We start from the raw sequence: 20,464 nt of genomic DNA, 5'->3' as shown, positions 1-20,464 counted from the left end.
CAAAAGCTATAACTGCAAAACGATTCCTAAATGAAAATGCAGATGCAATGAATGGAAGAATCTCTAGTTAAGTAAAACTGGTGGCAATCAAGACAAGTCTTTCAATGAGTATAAACCCACAAACCTACGGAACTTGAGTGAATTTCCACATGCACTTGAATTCCAAACCACTATAGACATATGAACAATAATGAATAATCTTATAAATCACAAAAAACAACATTTGCAAGTATAATGAAAAGACTGTCATCCATTTTCCGTGTCAAATGCAATGTCCTGAAGTCTCAACTGGCAAACGACAGAGCGAAGATAATGTTTTATGAGGAAAAAGTTGACTCAGTGCGCCACACTAGATTTGTGAATAGTTTGTGGTTGTAATCGCAGGGGAATCAAACATTTCCTTTTTGGGTATTTGGGAGGGGGATTGGGAGTTTGGAGGAGAGTCTAATTTCATAAAGTCTCATTCGTTTAACATTAAGACCTGTAAGATAAATAACACCTATCCAAGTACAAATATAAACATGATACATGAAACTTTTCACAACTGATCCTTGTAAAATGAGTTCACCTGTTATCAGCACTCTATATCCTATGTACTTTTTCTCCTTACATGATTCAATGCAGCAGCAGGGTTTCCTTCAAATAAATCCAGTAAATAGTTTTCTAAATCGTCCGGTGTATACCTTATGTATCTCCCCGCATGCCTTCCATCTAGCTGACTACTAAACCTCCCATGAAATGAGCGGTATGCAGGAATCACCTTCTGTGATATAGATATCCGTAGCTCTTCTCGAAGCTGCTCATCTGGTACCTTCCAAGCTGTCTGATTCTTGTATATTTCTTCAAAACATGCATTGAAATTCTTGAACTTCTCCTTCAAAGCCACCTTTGCTGCACTAATAGAGCTCCCTCCAATTCCATCATCCTTCAAACAAAATAAGGCCTTGCTCCAAGAGGCTCTGAGATAGCCCGTAGCATATTGGCGTATCTGACCACGGCGCTTGCGAATCCAATCATCTCCCAATACCTTCCCAAGATCCGAGTCTTTTACTTTCCTCACAAGGTAATGGAGATTGTTCATCAGAAATACTTGCTGCATCGCGTTGTCTACATAGAGTTTTGATTTCTCCACGAGGTTAGACTCAAGCTCAGACATCAGTAACAGCACTCGACATCCTAAGGGGGACATGGATTCAAACTGAGAACCACCACCACCAAAATCATTCTGCAAATGGTGAAGATCCTCGTCACTGATTTCTAGGAGCAGGTCCAAGTGCTCCCCATAATCCACAAGCAATTTCAGGTAATTCATCACATAACGAGGCAATGGATGAACATCCCCAGTTATGACCGGTTTTCTGGAAGTCTCGTTCCTAATACAATTCTCAAACTCAGCAAACGTCCCTTTTGTGGCCTCACCAAGTCCAATCAGCACTCCTCTAACCTCGCCCATCACAAACTCATCCGAAACCAAAGACTCCAAATCAGGCAAAGCATCCCTCAAAGCCTCATACATATCCAATATCCTAAACAGCTTCTCTGGCGACCTTTTACAAATTGAAACAGCCTCACCAAAATTCAGCAACTGCATCACACATCCTTTAGCAGTCTCATAGAAACAAATGTCCTTCATCTCATCCAAATCACCAAACACACTATCACACAATCTCTTCTCACTACACAACAACACACCAACAACAATCTTAACAGCTTGAACCCAATTCTTCATCTTCTCATCCAAACTTTGCCACTCAATCCTCTGCACCTCTTCAATGCTCAACCTCTCAACACCAAGAATTACCAAACACTCATCTAAAGCATCCCGGCGAACACTGCTATAAACCTGAAGGCACTCTCTTTCATAACCAGACTTTACCATTCGATCCACAATATCTGTCAGCCCTAAAACCGCATCAAGATTCACCAAATCGACAACTGCATCATCATAGTCCAAACTAGAACCACGCGAGTGAAACCGATCGTAACCTCGATCACTACCGTTATCACCGAAGCTCTCCAAACTCTCGTCAATATGTGAAGCGAAAGAGAGCGAAACCCTCTTCATTGAACCATGGAGGCTCTCAGCGTTGAGAGGTACAGTGTTGCGAATCAGCACGTGGCGCAACTCCTCCTCAAGCCTGGACATAGCGAGCTGGACCGCGTTCTCTGCACGCTCCGCCATGGTTTGTTCGCTTCTTCCGCCATCGGACGGAGGTGGAGAGATCGAGAATTGCTCCATGAAGATGATGATTTCGTCGAGAGCAGTGAAGTACTCAAAGACTTCGATTGGGGAATCGAAGAGGGAGTTGAAGTGGCGGGAAGGTCCGGCGGAGAGAGAAGCGTCCCAGCGGAGGATGACTTTCTCGGCGGCTTGGAAGCGTTGAAGGTCGTCATCGTTGTTGTTGTTGGAACCTTCGCCTTTGATTAGGTCGGACATTGCGGAAAGACGGTTATCGAAGTTGGAGAAGATTAAGAGCATGTCTTCGCGAACCTCTTGAGCAGTGTTGAGGCTATTGACGATCTGCTGAGCTGTCGCAAGCACACGGTCCTCTCCTCCTCCCCCGCAACGACCGCCGCCGCTGAATCTGGTGGTGGTCATTTCTTACTCCACTGAATTTCTAGGGTTTGGGGTCAGAAATTGCGAGAGTGGGTAAGAAGGAGGATCGGGAAAGAAAGATCTTCTCGTAAAGCGTTATTCACAGCGATGTGTCATTTTGTTCGTCTTTAATATTTTGTTAGGAGGTTTTTATCTGGGATTGTTCATTAACTCTTATTACCTCTACCGGTAATAAAAAAAAAATACTATATCAATTTCAATCCATATATTTGAATTAATTAATAAATCTAAATAATTAAAAAAATTTAAAATTAATGACAAAAATATAAGCTAATTTTTTAAATTTATTTTTAGAATAAGTAAATTCTTTCTCATTAAAAAAACATTTACTAATTCTGATTCCTCAAACATTTTGGTTGCTTAAAAATTAGAAACTTTATTATAATTCCTAAAATATCAAATGTAGTTTAAAATTATATTTTTTAATATATTTTATAATTACGTAAACTATTTTAACTTATATATTATAATTGTATACTAATTTAAGTTTTTATTTTTCAAAATCAGATTACTACAAGGTTGTTTTTTATAACTAATGTATTATCTTACCTAGTTGATAAGGAATTAATCTTGAATATATTATTATCACTTTCACTAAGTCATACGAATTAAACTCAGCAAGATCATAACAACTAGACCAACAATTAGTATGTTCATTCTCATATTCATTTTGTTGATTAAAACTTAAAATGATATATTTAATTATGAGGTATGGTATGTTCTTATATCATTTATATGTTAAATAAAACACACTTCTCCAGCTTCCAATAATGTCTTGTGGACTCGAAATTAAAAAATATTCCATTTAATATTAACATATTCTTTTTAATACACTATAAAAGAAAATGAAAAAAAAATATAAATATTAAATCTTTATTCCTATTAAAATGTTAAACTCTGTTATCAGCATTTTAAAAATGTGAGTTTTTTATAACGTCATTACGTTATTCATTTTACCTGATTTAACAATTAGTAACTTTTAAATAAAATAATTTATATAAATGATATGTTCAAAAATTTATATTCTCAATACACATATTTAATCTCTATTATTAAATCTAAAAACATATTTAAAGGAAATTAGACTAATTGTCACTTAAACCCACTTCATAAATGTCGGGAAAAGGTAGTAAACACACTAAAATGAAATCACATAAAATATAAAAAGATATTTGTTACTTTTCATCTGAAAATGATTGATTTGTTTGGGATGTTAAAAGAAGAGAGAGAGAGAGAGAGAGATAGGCGCTGCTAATCACGGCGTGTATTTATGGCACTTGCAACAATCTTGCGTATCCAGTGTCGTAACTCGCACTCTGGATTCTTATGGTTGTTTATTTTATGGTCGTCACACTGAATTAATAACACGATAATAGTCAACCCGTGTTCATCAATAATATAATAATTAATACGATTTTTTTTTTGCAAAGTAACTTGGATGATGATGATATTAAAAGTGTATTAAAACTTATATATTATTATTGCATATATTTTTTTTCTCAATTAAATATAGTAACTTGTTTTTATCCCGCCTTTCATTTAAAACTATGAAGAAAACAATTTTTTAAGCACAAATTTTTAAAAATAAGAAGCAAGACTCATGATAACTATCACAATCATAATCATAATATCATAGTCTTGTTTATTATTAATCATACTTGTTCAACAATAAAAAGACTCATGATACCTTACAATTACTCTTAGGTATGTATAAGATGACACTATCATAATCATACCACCTGAATCATGATAACTATCATTCAAATATTGTTAAGATTTCTAAGGGGGGTCCACTTCTTTTTATTTGAGAAAGAGTTTCAATTAATGCATGCCGTAGGCTCATTGAATAATCCAAATTAAAAAAATTATATACCATATTGAAGTATTTTAAGTGTGAAAACTATAATAATTTGACCAGGCACATAATTTTGAGATAAAATATAAAAAAAGCCAAATATATAAATAAGTGAAAATTTGTGATATCACTACCAAAAAAAGTAAAGAATAAAAATGTTGTGATAAAATATATTGAGTATAATATTTATGCACCGATGATGATGTAAAAATTTATATACAGATATTCATCATCTATTATTTATTTATATATATTTTTTTGTAAAGTCAATAATAATTGAAAATATACGATGGATAATATATTGACATATAAAAACTCTTGTACTTCTAATGTATACATTTTTTCTCTATTATGAGAAAAATGTATTAAACGTATACTAATTTCTCAATATATATATTTTTGAGACAAAGTTGATTCTGTCAAATATAGATGAATGACTGAATTAATTGAAAATGCAGATTTTATATTTATAAAGGAGAAAAAATCTGAAGTCATTTCATTATCCATATTTAATTATCATTGATCTTTAAAAAAGTAATACAATATTTTAAATCTTTACATTCAAGTTTCAACAGTGTCTACATATTACTTCTTTATAAATTCATTTAACAAGTGATGTGGTAACTAACTATAAATCTCTACACTAAAATAATTATAACGTATTTGTTAATTCATTTGACCAGTGATTATCAACTAAATGGATCTCTTTTAATTTAATATTAATCGATCAATTTGCTGGTCAGCACTCAAGCCGTCAAGCGTCTATCTGAATCTTATTCTTGTTATGAATTGTTTGAACATTCTCACTCTCACTTCTATCATAATATAAGGTCAATATATAGGAACCAAAAAATTGTAAATTGCCTATTTGCAATGCAATTGTGTCAAAAAAAGTGTCACCATAAAGTATGAACAAATGAAACAAGCGAATACCAAACTTTTAAAATAGCAAGTTCCAAACTCAGATAGACCAAGCTTTTAATCTTGTATTTTAGACAAAACATAAATTTCACCATAATATATTAAATAAGTTGTACCATTGTTTGTAGGCATATGGAGTCAGAGTTATAGGTATTTTCGAACCAAATCATTCCATTGACAGCAACAAGGTGAAAATGCCTCTCACAGATTGTGCAAGTGCATTCCTTTAGCCTTCCTTTGGTTAATGAGAAGAAGTTAAGAGGAAAGAAAGAGGTGAGAAAGAGGATGGAGAGAAAGAAAAAGGTGAGAAAAAAAAGTGGAATTATGGGTTGTTTGGTAGAAGAGAAAAGGAAAAGAAAAAGAAGAGAGAGAACATGATTTAATTTCTCCACATATTGAATAGACAATTATACCCTCATTCACATTCATACTATTTTTCATTCTAGGTTAAAATTAAATATTAGTTAAAGTTTTTAAGAAATATAATGTTACTAAATATATACTTTTATGTAAATGATTAAATAATTAAATTGTCTAAAAATAATATTAAACTACGATTGAAATATTTAATAAATAAATTGATTAATATTTAAAATTAACCTTAATAATGATGATGACACACAAACAATAATATTTTTAATTCTATGTGTGACTCACAATTTTGTTAGGGATATGTCATTAGAGGTAGATGATAAATATAATAATAGAAAATAAAAATGAGTGAACAAAAAATGGTAAATAAAATGTGAGTTTTTTTATGCATATACAAGTTTATCTTTGTAAATATTCATATACTAACTTTATTTTCTAAGTTTTAAGTATAAAAATGTATTTGGTTTTTAAATGAGTAAATAAATTAGTATTTATTTCAAGTTTTTGAAAACAAATATTAATTATACTTTTAAAATAGTTAAAAATATTAAACAAACGGATCACATAAAATGATTATATGATATTTAATGGTTAGAACTCCACAATAATGTATTTGGCCCATGTATGTGATAGTGTGAAATTAGTGGGGACAATTTTGGCATTTGCAAATTTTTACTCTCTCAACTCACTTTCTTCTCATCTATGGAGAGAATAAAATTTGGCATGGGACCCACCCTTTTTCTTTCTCTCCACTCTCTTTCACTCCACAACCAAAGAGGAGAAATGTGTAAACTCCTCTCACTTTCTATCTTCTCCTTTTCTCTTCTCTCACACTCACCTCAACCAAATCAGGCCTTAGCCTTCATTTGGAAGGGCAGAAATAGAAGAGAAAGAGAGTGGGAGGAGAGAAGTTGAGGAGAAATATCATTTTCTCTCATTTGGTTTAGGAGAGAGTTTGAGGGAGGAGAGGAAAAAAGAAGAGGGCCACGCAAAATCTCTTTCTCCTCCCAAGTGAAGAGAAAATGAGATGAGAAGAGAGACCCCGATCTATTGTACCAAACTGTGTCTCAAACCATGTCATGCACCAATAATATTGAAACAAAAAACAAAAAATAATGAACTTTTTTTTTTAATTGACATGAAATATTTTCAATAATGTTCGGCATGATTTGAAACATAATTTGGGACAACAAATCTTTATCCAGTGAAGAGTGAGGGGAGAAAAATCACTTCTTTCTCTTCTTTTTTTATACAACCAAACAACACTAAAATCCACTCTATTTCTCATATCTTTCTCATCCATTTCTCTCTTTTCACTCTCTTTCTTACATATTTCTTTCTTCTTATTTTCTTCTCCCAACCAAATGAAACATTAGTATTGTTTTGTTTTTGTTGGTAAGGTTAGGATGTCATTTTTTGTCAATATTTCGTTGTAAGTATTTTTATCTCTTAATAAAAAATTTACTTAAAGAAAACCAAACACTTTGTTCATACAAAAATAATGTGATAATGAAAGGTCCAAATCAAATAATTAAAAGTCTAGCATATCATCCTCACTTGCATTATCACACTCTCAGTCATCTCTATCCATTTCTCTTTTTCTTGTGTCAACTTACACTTTTAGCATCTTTGCAAAGCATAGTTTTATATAGTTTGTGTGAACAATGTATTTTAAACTTTTAATCTTCGGTGTTTGCATTGGTGTAAATTTCAAGTCTCGCAATATTGCTTCAAGAAGATCCTTCGCGAGTTTGTACACAAGGTAAACATAGGGTAAGGTCATGATAAACTTTTAAGTATATTACTCTATACATCAAGAATGAGTGAAGAACTTATTTGTGAAAAACTTCATACACCCAGTTTTTAGGTTTTGAATCAAAATATAGCATCTAAGTCACTTGTGTTTTACTCTACCTACATATTCTTTGATGCTTGTTACTTCACTATGAGCATTAGTAGTTTTCTTCATTATTGTGCATGTGGTGTGGTTACTATCTCCTCAGAAAATCATGAGTAATTCTCCCAAAAAGTATAAGCTCTGAAGTAAAGGAACATGAATGTTTTTGTATCTTTAACAAATGAGAGGTGTGTTATCCATTTATCCTCACTTTATTTATTACTTTATTTTGCACTTAAATTTGGATTTTCACTAATGCAGTTATGCAGCTTAACATGCACGTTATTATGAAGTAATGTAAAGGCCAAGCTTCCTATTTCTTGCATAAGGCGTAACTACTAACTAACAACTATTACTTGACAGTGTTTATTGCAATATGTAAAGTTGAAGCCATAAAAACATGTTATGGATATATTAAAAGAAAAAAAGCATAAGAATGTGTATGTATATAAAAGACTCAGTTCAATGTGCTGAAGTGGTTGGTTCACAACCATCATGCACACAGGCCAAGACATCCTTGTAATCCCTTGAAATGGTGAAAGAATCATAAACCTTTCCATCACTGCTTTTCTTGTACTCAAATAGGAGAGATGAATGATCAAACGCAGTCAGTTTGACAAAGCCGAAGTCGTAGTCTCTGTAAAGACTCCACTTGGGGGTTACGTGGCTGAATTTCGACAGGTGGCTTCCTCCCCCTCCAACAACAACATGAATAGTTCCTTCCACAGTGCCAGAATAATGAGATCGTTCTGAATTCACACATTGACTCTGCATATGTTTTGGTGCATCGTAAAATTAGCATTTTCATGTTAGTTAGAACAAGCTCAGCATTGCAACATAGGAGTAAGTAATACAGAAATAAACGAGCACCAACCATAGATCAACTCAACAATTTTGAAAAGGAAGAAAACCACACCATGAAAAGCATACAAGGAAGAAAGTAAATGGTGGCATATTTGGCTATTGTTCTTACCTGATAAATTGGGCATGACCTTTCATAGTTATGGACATGGCCATAAAATGCAATGTCTACTTTATATTTCTGCCAAACTTTCTGCAAACTTTCTCTTCCCATGGGCTCTTCAAATGAACCCTGCTGCGCATACCAATTATCAGAGGAGTATCCAAGAACACGATGAGCAGCAAAGATCAACCAGGGTTGTTTTTGCCTGTCTACTGTTGCAAGGCAATGCTCGATAAATTTGTATTGTTCAGATCCTTCTCTGAAGTCATGTTCAGAGTCAGCTATACAGAAGCGAAACATGCCATAATCTGTTGCATACCTGCATTTCATAATGAAACTCTCAATTATTTTACTTTACTGCTGGATACAAAATATGAAAGTACAACTACTATTGGGTTTATTCAAGTGTGAAGTCCCACATTGGATATGCGGGGAGGAGTGCAAAGGTTTATAAGAAGGAAAGGCTCATGGAACTAATGCCTTAAAGTTTTGGTTTAAGACGTGGTATTTCACTTGTGATTCTTCACTCTTCCCATACCCATATAACAATGGAACCAACCGATTGTTGGAGGCTCCCCGGTCACAGTCTGGTCCAACAACTACTATGTATTATAAATTAATTTTTGTATCAACTTAGAAATTTTCATGTTAGGATACAATAACAACCAAGCCTTGACCCGATAAGGTGGGATCAACTAATTTTTCCTGTCAGGATACAAAAGCATAGTTATGTCATGAGCCATTTTACAAAAGCTCCCACTATTTAAACTCAGCCTCCTTTGTAAGTTGTAACTAAAAAAGCATTGATTCAATTTATTTATGTTAAATTTCATTATGTGCAGCTTCATGTCTTATAACTAATTGTAATGTTCGAAAACATATAACGAATAGCATTAATTGTTTCACGAATGTCAATTTACCAGAACTTCGCTCTGTTTTCAGCCGGAACATAAAACATGGTCTGAGCCAAAACTCCACATTCCCCACCTGAATCCGTAGTGTCATAAAAGGATCCTGTGTTGGGCCAGTCACGTTCATGATTACCACTGCAAGATGGTTCACAATTATTCTTCATTCTTCAATATATCAGTAATACATAAATCTACATTACATCCCAGGAGGAGAAGATATTGACAGTAAACGAACCTGGCAGTCATATATGGCACTTTTGATGCAATTGGTTCCACTTGAGCTGTGAATTGGTCCCACTGAGAGAGGTATCCATTTGCATATGTAATATCTCCAATGTGGAAAACAATGTCAATATTTTCTAAATCCTTGATGAGCTGGTCAGTGGTGTTAAGTGAACCAGGTTGATAGTTGCTAAACTCATTTGAACCATCACGCTCGGCCTGCAACATTTTGGAAGAAAAGTAAATATATTTCTCATTTTGATTCATGCTCAGTAATCATACTCTTTCTCTCTCTAAAATTTGAATGAAATGATGATATCTTGTGAATTAGCTTCAAAAGAAAGCTTAAATAGGTCAATTCCGTGATGTCAAATTGCCGGGTAAAGAAAACAAAGACACTTAAATCAGAAGACAGGAGTCAATAAGATAAACAATTATAATCAATGGAGACATCTGAAAGCAGAATATGACTATTGTAATTAAATATTCTAGTCTAACAATTTCCAAAATATCGATTATACAGCCAACTAATGGTTTATGATCTTCAAGACTACACTGAATACATTTTTAGTGTAGAATGGTCAAATAAATAGAGAAGTTAAAAAGCTTAAAATATTTTGCTTGATAAGGCCATCATTGGTTTGATGCTTACTTTGTTCTTACATAAGCATGCTCAAAGTTGGACTTGGTTCACAACATATTAAGTTCTTCCTCTTAAAGGGCTTAGAAATCTTCTCTCTTAATATAAATTTTAATTTGGAATCATAAATATTACCTTCCCCATGTCACCAAACATGATAACACGTTGCAGCGAGCTTTGTCCAGGATAAGGTGATGACTTGAATGAATATTGCTTGCTCCAAATATATGAACCATCAGGCAACAAGTGCCCCAATCGGTATGTATACCTGAAAAAATATATTTAAAGTAAAGGCATGGACCAAAGTCTGCCAGTTTCTCATTGGGTTATAAACATAAATAGATATCTAAATTCATACATTAAATTTGGCCACAGATTTTTAAGGAAACTTGTGTGTATGAAACCAGGGTCACGCCAACCAACAGTCGAAGCAGGAGAACCTGTGGAGTAGAAAAATAACCACATTATGCAGCACAGCTATATGGAAGAGCCTGCTTTCAATTTGTACTGAAAGGAGTCCATTTGAAAATGAAAAAGAAGCTAGAAATCCTGTATATAACAGATTACAAGTTTCCAACATATCGCATAATTGATACTCCAAATATTAGTTTCAGGTGCATAAGGAAGCAGTAGCTTGCCATGAAATGTTATAAATTGTATAGAAGACATGGGAAACAAGATTTGATTGAAATTTCAATCAGGAAAGGAATTAATGGCAAATGTATTTATTGACTTCTGCTAACTTAAAACATACTCCTGTAAGCATAGATTTTCATTTCAGTCTTTCTTACCCCCTCCTTTGACTCATTTCATAAGGCGTCTCTAGTATAACTTTCTGGAAAATAAAACTGTTATCTTTGGAAGAGTTTGATAATGCATTACAGGGAGCATTTTAGAAGGGACTTTGGAGAGTAGGAAAGATGTATATAAACCTTGAAATTTTATTTTATTCAGTTGCAAAGTAATTAATGTTCTTGAGTCCTGATGGCTCTTAGCCAGGATTCGCTCATTTACAGAATGGCAAGCACAAATTCAATTTACTATTCAGTTACTTTTGGAAAAATACTAACTGATTCAGAATATGTATGCAATAAAAACCCAACACTGTGCCATGCTAATCAGATTAAATAAACCATACCACACACGCTATAACGACCAAATGTCAATGTCACAGCAGGAGATTGAACAAGTTTTTTCCCTTTAGGACCCCACTTAACAAGCGGTGTAGATTCATTTATGTTATATCCACTTGTCCATGTAACTGTCATCTGCACAACAACCCTGAAATTAGTGTATAGTTCTAAAAGTGGTTCCAGAATGTCTGAAAAACAGATTGTGTCAGTTCACATTCCTATATTATCATGCCATACTTAGAAAGACTAATGATATATTTTTAGAATGTTATCATCACTGGTGAGAGGGGGCTCAAAATTATGAACTTTATAGATCATGTGCCTTAGGATACTAGTTAAATTTAAGGTGATGCTTCAAGTAAAGGAACTGCATGACTGAATTAAAGCCATGATAGGACACATAAAAGTAATGGATACTACTAGTTGTGATAGCCTAGTATCGAAGAACTAAGAGCTTGAGTATAAACTTACTTCATCCCAAGACTTCCCTTGAGCTAGGCGTGGATACAGAGGCGCATTAGGATTGGCGAATGATATGGAATTTGAAATTGCCACCAGTTTAGGCTGCAATGTTCAATCATACTATTACCAGCATAGAATATAATCTTACATATTGTGAATGAAGATACACTGATTTTGTATTAAGTACACTGCATTGATATGTTATGCCGAGGTTTATAAGAAGGAAAGGCTCATGGAACTAATGCCTTAAAGTTTTGGTTTAAGACGTGGTATTTCACTTGTGATTCTTCACTCTTCCCATACCCATATAACAATGGAACCAACCGATTGTTGGAGGCTCCCCGGTCACAGTCTGGTCCAACAACTACTATGTATTATAAATTAATTTTTGTATCAACTTAGAAATTTTCATGTTAGGATACAATAACAACCAAGCCTTGACCCGATAAGGTGGGATCAACTAATTTTTCCTGTCAGGATACAAAAGCATAGTTATGTCATGAGCCATTTTACAAAAGCTCCCACTATTTAAACTCAGCCTCCTTTGTAAGTTGTAACTAAAAAAGCATTGATTCAATTTATTTATGTTAAATTTCATTATGTGCAGCTTCATGTCTTATAACTAATTGTAATGTTCGAAAACATATAACGAATAGCATTAATTGTTTCACGAATGTCAATTTACCAGAACTTCGCTCTGTTTTCAGCCGGAACATAAAACATGGTCTGAGCCAAAACTCCACATTCCCCACCTGAATCCGTAGTGTCATAAAAGGATCCTGTGTTGGGCCAGTCACGTTCATGATTACCACTGCAAGATGGTTCACAATTATTCTTCATTCTTCAATATATCAGTAATACATAAATCTACATTACATCCCAGGAGGAGAAGATATTGACAGTAAACGAACCTGGCAGTCATATATGGCACTTTTGATGCAATTGGTTCCACTTGAGCTGTGAATTGGTCCCACTGAGAGAGGTATCCATTTGCATATGTAATATCTCCAATGTGGAAAACAATGTCAATATTTTCTAAATCCTTGATGAGCTGGTCAGTGGTGTTAAGTGAACCAGGTTGATAGTTGCTAAACTCATTTGAACCATCACGCTCGGCCTGCAACATTTTGGAAGAAAAGTAAATATATTTCTCATTTTGATTCATGCTCAGTAATCATACTCTTTCTCTCTCTAAAATTTGAATGAAATGATGATATCTTGTGAATTAGCTTCAAAAGAAAGCTTAAATAGGTCAATTCCGTGATGTCAAATTGCCGGGTAAAGAAAACAAAGACACTTAAATCAGAAGACAGGAGTCAATAAGATAAACAATTATAATCAATGGAGACATCTGAAAGCAGAATATGACTATTGTAATTAAATATTCTAGTCTAACAATTTCCAAAATATCGATTATACAGCCAACTAATGGTTTATGATCTTCAAGACTACACTGAATACATTTTTAGTGTAGAATGGTCAAATAAATAGAGAAGTTAAAAAGCTTAAAATATTTTGCTTGATAAGGCCATCATTGGTTTGATGCTTACTTTGTTCTTACATAAGCATGCTCAAAGTTGGACTTGGTTCACAACATATTAAGTTCTTCCTCTTAAAGGGCTTAGAAATCTTCTCTCTTAATATAAATTTTAATTTGGAATCATAAATATTACCTTCCCCATGTCACCAAACATGATAACACGTTGCAGCGAGCTTTGTCCAGGATAAGGTGATGACTTGAATGAATATTGCTTGCTCCAAATATATGAACCATCAGGCAACAAGTGCCCCAATCGGTATGTATACCTGAAAAAATATATTTAAAGTAAAGGCATGGACCAAAGTCTGCCAGTTTCTCATTGGGTTATAAACATAAATAGATATCTAAATTCATACATTAAATTTGGCCACAGATTTTTAAGGAAACTTGTGTGTATGAAACCAGGGTCACGCCAACCAACAGTCGAAGCAGGAGAACCTGTGGAGTAGAAAAATAACCACATTATGCAGCACAGCTATATGGAAGAGCCTGCTTTCAATTTGTACTGAAAGGAGTCCATTTGAAAATGAAAAAGAAGCTAGAAATCCTGTATATAACAGATTACAAGTTTCCAACATATCGCATAATTGATACTCCAAATATTAGTTTCAGGTGCATAAGGAAGCAGTAGCTTGCCATGAAATGTTATAAATTGTATAGAAGACATGGGAAACAAGATTTGATTGAAATTTCAATCAGGAAAGGAATTAATGGCAAATGTATTTATTGACTTCTGCTAACTTAAAACATACTCCTGTAAGCATAGATTTTCATTTCAGTCTTTCTTACCCCCTCCTTTGACTCATTTCATAAGGCGTCTCTAGTATAACTTTCTGGAAAATAAAACTGTTATCTTTGGAAGAGTTTGATAATGCATTACAGGGAGCATTTTAGAAGGGACTTTGGAGAGTAGGAAAGATGTATATAAACCTTGAAATTTTATTTTATTCAGTTGCAAAGTAATTAATGTTCTTGAGTCCTGATGGCTCTTAGCCAGGATTCGCTCATTTACAGAATGGCAAGCACAAATTCAATTTACTATTCAGTTACTTTTGGAAAAATACTAACTGATTCAGAATATGTATGCAATAAAAACCCAACACTGTGCCATGCTAATCAGATTAAATAAACCATACCACACACGCTATAACGACCAAATGTCAATGTCACAGCAGGAGATTGAACAAGTTTTTTCCCTTTAGGACCCCACTTAACAAGCGGTGTAGATTCATTTATGTTATATCCACTTGTCCATGTAACTGTCATCTGCACAACAACCCTGAAATTAGTGTATAGTTCTAAAAGTGGTTCCAGAATGTCTGAAAAACAGATTGTGTCAGTTCACATTCCTATATTATCATGCCATACTTAGAAAGACTAATGATATATTTTTAGAATGTTATCATCACTGGTGAGAGGGGGCTCAAAATTATGAACTTTATAGATCATGTGCCTTAGGATACTAGTTAAATTTAAGGTGATGCTTCAAGTAAAGGAACTGCATGACTGAATTAAAGCCATGATAGGACACATAAAAGTAATGGATACTACTAGTTGTGATAGCCTAGTATCGAAGAACTAAGAGCTTGAGTATAAACTTACTTCATCCCAAGACTTCCCTTGAGCTAGGCGTGGATACAGAGGCGCATTAGGATTGGCGAATGATATGGAATTTGAAATTGCCACCAGTTTAGGCTGCAATGTTCAATCATACTATTACCAGCATAGAATATAATCTTACATATTGTGAATGAAGATACACTGATTTTGTATTAAGTACACTGCATTGATATGTTATGCCGGTCTTGTAAACAGCAACGCAATGCTAGATACAAGGTCAGACTCAACATACCATGAGCATTGAAAGAATCACAGACTCACGTTTGATAATCCACCCGAGAATAGTGCAAAGGAGAAATCTGCACGTTGATTGATCAATTGGAACTTCAAAGAAGCTTTTCCTGTTTTCAAATTCACAAACTTATACTGGTACAAACATTCAAATAAATCACATGATTAACACTACTGCACTTTGAAGTTTTTAATCCATATGTATAGAGATTCGTGACACTAACCTTTATTGGGGCTGAGCATATGTAAGGAGCCTGTTCTTTTGGGTCACTTCCGGGCCAACAGGTTCTTGAACTGCCATTGAAAAAGACGACATTCATTTACAACTTCTAGCACTAATTGGATGTGCAGGATTTAGAAATAACTAGACTTGAAAATGTCAGTTATTGGATAACTGCTTAGTAAAGTTTTAGTATCTAGTGTTGAGTTATATTCAATAGAAATCAAGCATGAGAAAGAGATATGAACATACTTGAACTTTGCTGGAGAGAAAACCCCTACCCAATCATCTCCAGAAGGAGATGGGTAGTCAAGATCTACAGTCACCCATTCAGTATCCTCACCCTGAAATCATGGACATATTTAAAAAATACTTTAAAACTGTCCATAACAATTAACTGAAATATCACGAAAATTAAATCGTAGGAAGATACGTTAGTCTAAAATATCTGCTACTTAAAATTATAGCCGTTAAAAATTTATTTGTTTACGTGTCGCAATCACTATCTAGTACTAAAGACACTCACATCACATGTCACATTGAACTCATTAATCTGTGTCGAAAAGACTCATTAAAGACTAAAGCATTCCAGACATACTATTTTTTAGGAAATTTTTATACGAACTATATTTACCATTTCCTAACATCAAAGTTAGACAGCAACATTAACAAGTAGTTTAATAAACATCGTAACACTTTGTTTTTTGCCAACTTAATGTTATATAGCTTATCTTGAATGATGACATTACCTTAGTGCCGAGAAGAGAAGGGGAAGCGGTAATGGAGACGCTACTTTGAAGCGAAACAACAGCATTTTGAATAGCAACCTTAGAGAGTGGTTGCCCATCAAATCCATTAACATCACCATAAACTAGGCTCAAATTGATTAAACACGCTATTATTGTAAGAACCATGTTGCACATGAGGAATCTAATAACACGATTTTCTAACTCCATTTCAATTTATTCATGCAGTTTTTGGAACGAGAATTGAATCCATAGATATATATAGTGAATATGATGATATGTGCTGTTTGGATACCGAGATTCCACTTTGACTTTATTACTAAATTTCCTCCGATTTTTACACCAAATGAATAGATTAACAGATCATTACAGCAATGAAACAAACAAATTGTCGGTTTCATTTAGGCAGAGGACAAACACGAATATTCTACTGTCCCGATTAAAACACGATAACTCATTGACCTTTGCAACTTGCAAGGAAATTATGCTGAATTGTATATGACTTAACTGGTGCCAGAGTGGTGCATTTGTACGAGATTTTCAATTTATTATTTACTAAAATTATCTAAGAACTATTTAGATAAAACAGTTTTTTTCTCTTAGTAAGTTTAAATCTGAAAAATAATCCCTATCATTCCCTGGAAAGAGAAGTATAATAATTTAACAACAATTAAAATTGATTTGTTTTCATAAAGATTTGCGCTTCAAAAATTTGAAAATATATAAGAAGTAAATGACAGTTCCTAATATCACTTAAACTGACAAAAGAATGTTTCTACAACTGCTGCATCTTGATATTGAGACGTCAAAATTAGTACATAGAGACTACATTATAATTTTAAAATTATAAACTTAAGTTTCTTTAATAGATACAAAATTTCAGATAATGTAGGGATCATGTTAGCTACTCTTTTATTACAAGACATTTTCCACTTAATTAAAAATATTAATAAAACTAGTCAATTTAGTTAATTTTTTTGATGTTTCAAAAAAATATTACATTATAATTCTATTCTCTTTTAATATTGTCACTTCTTATTTGATAATTTTGAAACAACTTTTTATAATTAAGTCATTATATTAGTCAATGATATAAAAACCGTACTGTACCGGCCGGTTCGACCGAAAAACCGGCGAATCAGACCCTTAACCGATATAAATGTTGAACTAGTCAAATATCAAAACCGGTGAACCGACCGGTATTTGACTAAACCGGCCAATTTATACACATATTTTTTTTATAAAAAAACTTAATAACTTAAAAACCTATTACAATGTGACTCATCTTTCCAACTCTTCTTTAACACTTCAAGACACATACTTCTAAGGCAAAAATATAATCTCGATAGGATTTGTGTAATCTTAGAGTACTGTCTAAAAACATATTAGACAACTTTGACTCATTGGTGTTAAATGTTAAAACTCCAAATTTATTTGTTTCGTAAGGTGAGTTGTGAATTTGTGTCATTTATTTATATTTTGTGATTGTTAAGTGATACTTTTAAATTGATAATTGTTTTGTAATTTAGACTTTGAATTTGTTAAAGACTTAAAGTTGTTTTTTTATGTGAATTTTGAGTAGATTATAAATATGAATTATAAATTTGAGTATCTACCTAGTTGAATTTTTTTTGTTATATATATATATATATATATATAAAAGCAGGTATGTCCAATTTAACCGACATGCAGTTTAATTATTGAACCATTGTACTAGTATACTGACTAGTTTGATAACCGGTACGGTTTTAACAACACTGATATTATTACTATTGTCTTTTGATAAGCTAATTACTATATATATATATATATATATATATATTAATATTAGCTTAGCATTTGGTGCCTAAATATCAAAAGGATGCCGTTTTATCCAGTTCGAGCCCGACGAGATGAGATTGCCTTAATCTTGGAATGAAAAGCGATGCCTCCACATTTTAAATTTTCACCATAAAATCCCAACTAAACTAAGACCAAGAAGACAATGAAGACAACGGACAAACTTTAATTATAATAGGTGGAATGGACTAAATGAATTGATTACCATCATAACACCTTTGTGAAAAGGAAACTCATTGGAAGCCCTTGTAGGAAAGGAAACAAGAAAAGGATGAAGTGCACACTTTTAGGTGTTTGAAACAAAAAAAGTTCAGTCTAAAATGTTGTTTGAAGGTTAAAAACTAAGCATCTGGCTTAAAAGTAATGGGCAGCTGATAATCTAATCAATTGAATTGGAAATATTTTACAACTATAAAATTAAAATTAGATGACGATAAATATAAAATGATGTAAAAATACTTTTTATAAAGCCTTAACTTATCCATCATAACTCACTCCAATTCACTCATGAAATTAGAACACATAAGTAAGGAGCTGTTCCAAAACCTCTTGCCAACAAAATGGTAAAAATTATCTCTTACCAAACTGGGTTAGTCTTAGTTTTTTATTTATAAGATTAGTTTGAGCAGAACGTCATGAACCCTGCTTATGAATACATCAACTCCTTCAACTAGTTTATCAAATACTATAAGGTATGAGCTTAACAAGTTCAAGCGTATCAAAATAAAACTCATTTATTGAATATCAATATACTATAAGCTTAACAAGTTCAGGCGATAAAATAAGAGTACCCTCGTAGGAAAAATTGTCAAATTTTAATTGTAGGACATTTTTCTATACTGTAGACTCAAATGACAGAGACTAATATTTCAATTCCACTTCCTTTATGACAATGGCAATATAATTCACCCCAAAATAGCAGCCATCCAAAACTGCTTGGAAAGCACAATGAACCCAAATATTCCAAAAGCAAAAGGTACATAAGGCAGTGTGAGAAGGTTGTACACACTTGATGATCCATACTTCATAGTTATATATACTTAACAAAATATAGGAACATAAACGTGAACATAAATAAAAAAGAACCCAAATACGAAGAGACTCAAACAGCGAGTTTAATATCACCCAAATCAAGCTGAGCAGCAATTTCCTCTAACTGCTTCTTAACACTCATATCAATCAATTTAGACCCCGAATTCCCATACCTGACCGTGAAACCCGCCACCAAACTCGGGTCAAGAGTTGTTTTAATCCTCACGTTCTTTGACCCAGTCAGTTTCTGAACCTGTTTCGCTATCTGCGCTAAGTGCTGCGATTCCAACTTCACCACCGAGCTCACGACAGCAAGTTCCGTGTTCGTTAACGTGTTATACACCAACTCGAATTCCTTCACTATATCCTTCACGATATCGATTCTTTTCGAGTCGATTAAAATCTTGAGGAAATCGCGAGTGTGAGGTTGGAGGCTTGATGACGTGGCAATGTCATCGATGACTTGGATCTTTTTCTCAACTGCGATGGTAGGGTTGATGAAGAACTCAAGCACCTGCTTCTCGGAGAAGATCTCGTTGATCTTCTCCACGTCAGAGGTGGTGGCATCAAGGGTGTTGTTGGATTTGGCGATGTCGGCGAGGGCGGTGGCGTATGAGTTGGCGGCGGTGGAGGACATTCTGGCGCCGAGTGCACCGCCGTTGGAGCGACGAGTGGTGGTGAGTTTGAGGGAGGAAGAAGAGAAGGTTGGGGTAGAGAGGGAGAGGTTGAGGATGGGTTTTTGGGTGAGAAGGTTTCTAGGGATTTGGGTGTATTTGGATTGGAGTGTTGCTGTGGTTGGTTGTAGTGAAGCCATTTTTGGTGGAAGAAAAGAGGAGAAAGAAAAGAGTGCAAGAGATTGAGAAATTAGTGTAAGAGATTGAGAAATGAGAAGAGGGGTGTTTTGTTCGATTTCATGGATAGGATACGATTGCGAGGAACATACACCATAGCTTCTTTGGCTTTCAGATAAGATAATAGCGACTGAACACGTGGTAGATTCTTATTGGTGAAACGGGGATTTTGTTTTATGTTTTTCAAGTTTATTTTACAAAGACTCTGGGATAAGAGTGACTCACTACAGCAGTGAAGAAGGGATGCAGGTGCGAAAGTGTGTTGGTGTGAAGGGAGGAACATGTGGTAACACCCTAATAGAGCAAGATGAGTCAAATGGCCCTATAACTCATGGTTTTGTACAAGATAATTGGTTTTATAAAACCATAAAAATACCCAAAAAAATTTCTT

At 33.9% G+C, this 20,464-nt stretch overlaps 4 protein-coding genes across 4 annotated transcripts; all 4 read right to left on the bottom strand.

Annotated features, from left to right (window-relative positions):
* LOC109362646 (exocyst complex component EXO70B1-like) lies at positions 442–2,750 on the bottom strand. Its single transcript, XM_019608598.1, has one exon. It carries the CDS (start codon positions 2,597–2,599, stop codon positions 590–592), a length of 2,010 nt encoding a protein of 669 aa, XP_019464143.1. The 5' UTR covers positions 2,600–2,750; the 3' UTR covers positions 442–589.
* LOC109361460 (nucleotide pyrophosphatase/phosphodiesterase-like) lies at positions 8,042–16,594 on the bottom strand. Its single transcript, XM_019606919.1, has 12 exons — positions 16,355–16,594; positions 15,858–15,949; positions 15,610–15,679; positions 15,416–15,520; positions 15,137–15,229; positions 14,671–14,800; positions 13,891–13,972; positions 13,668–13,800; positions 12,906–13,111; positions 12,680–12,805; positions 8,636–8,945; positions 8,042–8,430 (listed from the first exon to the last, which is right to left on the bottom strand). The coding sequence occupies exons 1-12, from the start codon at positions 16,559–16,561 to the stop codon at positions 8,125–8,127; spliced, it is 1,860 nt and encodes a 619-aa protein (XP_019462464.1). The 5' UTR covers positions 16,562–16,594; the 3' UTR covers positions 8,042–8,124.
* Positions 9,359–12,136, bottom strand: LOC109361461 (probable inactive purple acid phosphatase 27). The gene is made up of 6 exons (XM_019606920.1): positions 12,004–12,136; positions 11,538–11,667; positions 10,758–10,839; positions 10,535–10,667; positions 9,773–9,978; positions 9,359–9,672 (listed from the first exon to the last, which is right to left on the bottom strand). The coding sequence occupies exons 2-6, from the start codon at positions 11,665–11,667 to the stop codon at positions 9,543–9,545; spliced, it is 681 nt and encodes a 226-aa protein (XP_019462465.1). The 5' UTR covers positions 12,004–12,136; the 3' UTR covers positions 9,359–9,542.
* LOC109362797 (ATP synthase delta chain, chloroplastic-like) lies at positions 19,053–20,156 on the bottom strand. Its single transcript, XM_019608815.1, has 2 exons — positions 19,258–20,156; positions 19,053–19,219 (listed from the first exon to the last, which is right to left on the bottom strand). The coding sequence occupies exon 1, from the start codon at positions 20,034–20,036 to the stop codon at positions 19,293–19,295; it is 744 nt and encodes a 247-aa protein (XP_019464360.1). The 5' UTR covers positions 20,037–20,156; the 3' UTR covers positions 19,053–19,219; positions 19,258–19,292.

Source organism: Lupinus angustifolius, chromosome LG12, assembly GCF_001865875.1.
Source record: "Lupinus angustifolius cultivar Tanjil chromosome LG12, LupAngTanjil_v1.0, whole genome shotgun sequence".
Classification (NCBI taxonomy): Eukaryota; Viridiplantae; Streptophyta; class Magnoliopsida; order Fabales; family Fabaceae; genus Lupinus; species Lupinus angustifolius.
The sequence above is the reverse complement of the archived record's forward strand: the minus strand, read 5'-3'. Positions and strand labels throughout refer to the sequence as shown.

What these genes read in the sequence shown, in the direction of transcription:
- LOC109362797 (XM_019608815.1), bottom strand. Translation starts at nt 20,036, where the DNA reads ATGGCTTCACTACAACCAACCACAGCAACACTCCAATCCAAATACACC.
- LOC109361460 (XM_019606919.1), bottom strand. Translation starts at nt 16,561, where the DNA reads ATGGAGTTAGAAAATCGTGTTATTAGATTCCTCATGTGCAACATGGTT. An exon ending in CTTCTCTTCTCGGCACTAAG is followed by an intron (nt 15,950 to 16,354) that starts GTAATGTCATCA and finishes CCATGATTTCAG; the next exon opens with GGTGAGGATACTGAATGGGT. An exon ending in GTGCCATATATGACTGCCAG is followed by an intron (nt 12,806 to 12,905) that starts GTTCGTTTACTG and finishes ACCATCTTGCAG; the next exon opens with TGGTAATCATGAACGTGACT.
- LOC109361461 (XM_019606920.1), bottom strand. Translation starts at nt 11,667, where the DNA reads ATGACAGTTACATGGACAAGTGGATATAACATAAATGAATCTACACCG. An exon ending in AATCTGTGGCCAAATTTAAT is followed by an intron (nt 10,668 to 10,757) that starts GTATGAATTTAG and finishes ATATTTTTTCAG; the next exon opens with GTATACATACCGATTGGGGC. An exon ending in TGTTTGGTGACATGGGGAAG is followed by an intron (nt 9,979 to 10,534) that starts GTAATATTTATG and finishes AAAATGTTGCAG; the next exon opens with GCCGAGCGTGATGGTTCAAA.
- LOC109362646 (XM_019608598.1), bottom strand. Translation starts at nt 2,599, where the DNA reads ATGACCACCACCAGATTCAGCGGCGGCGGTCGTTGCGGGGGAGGAGGA.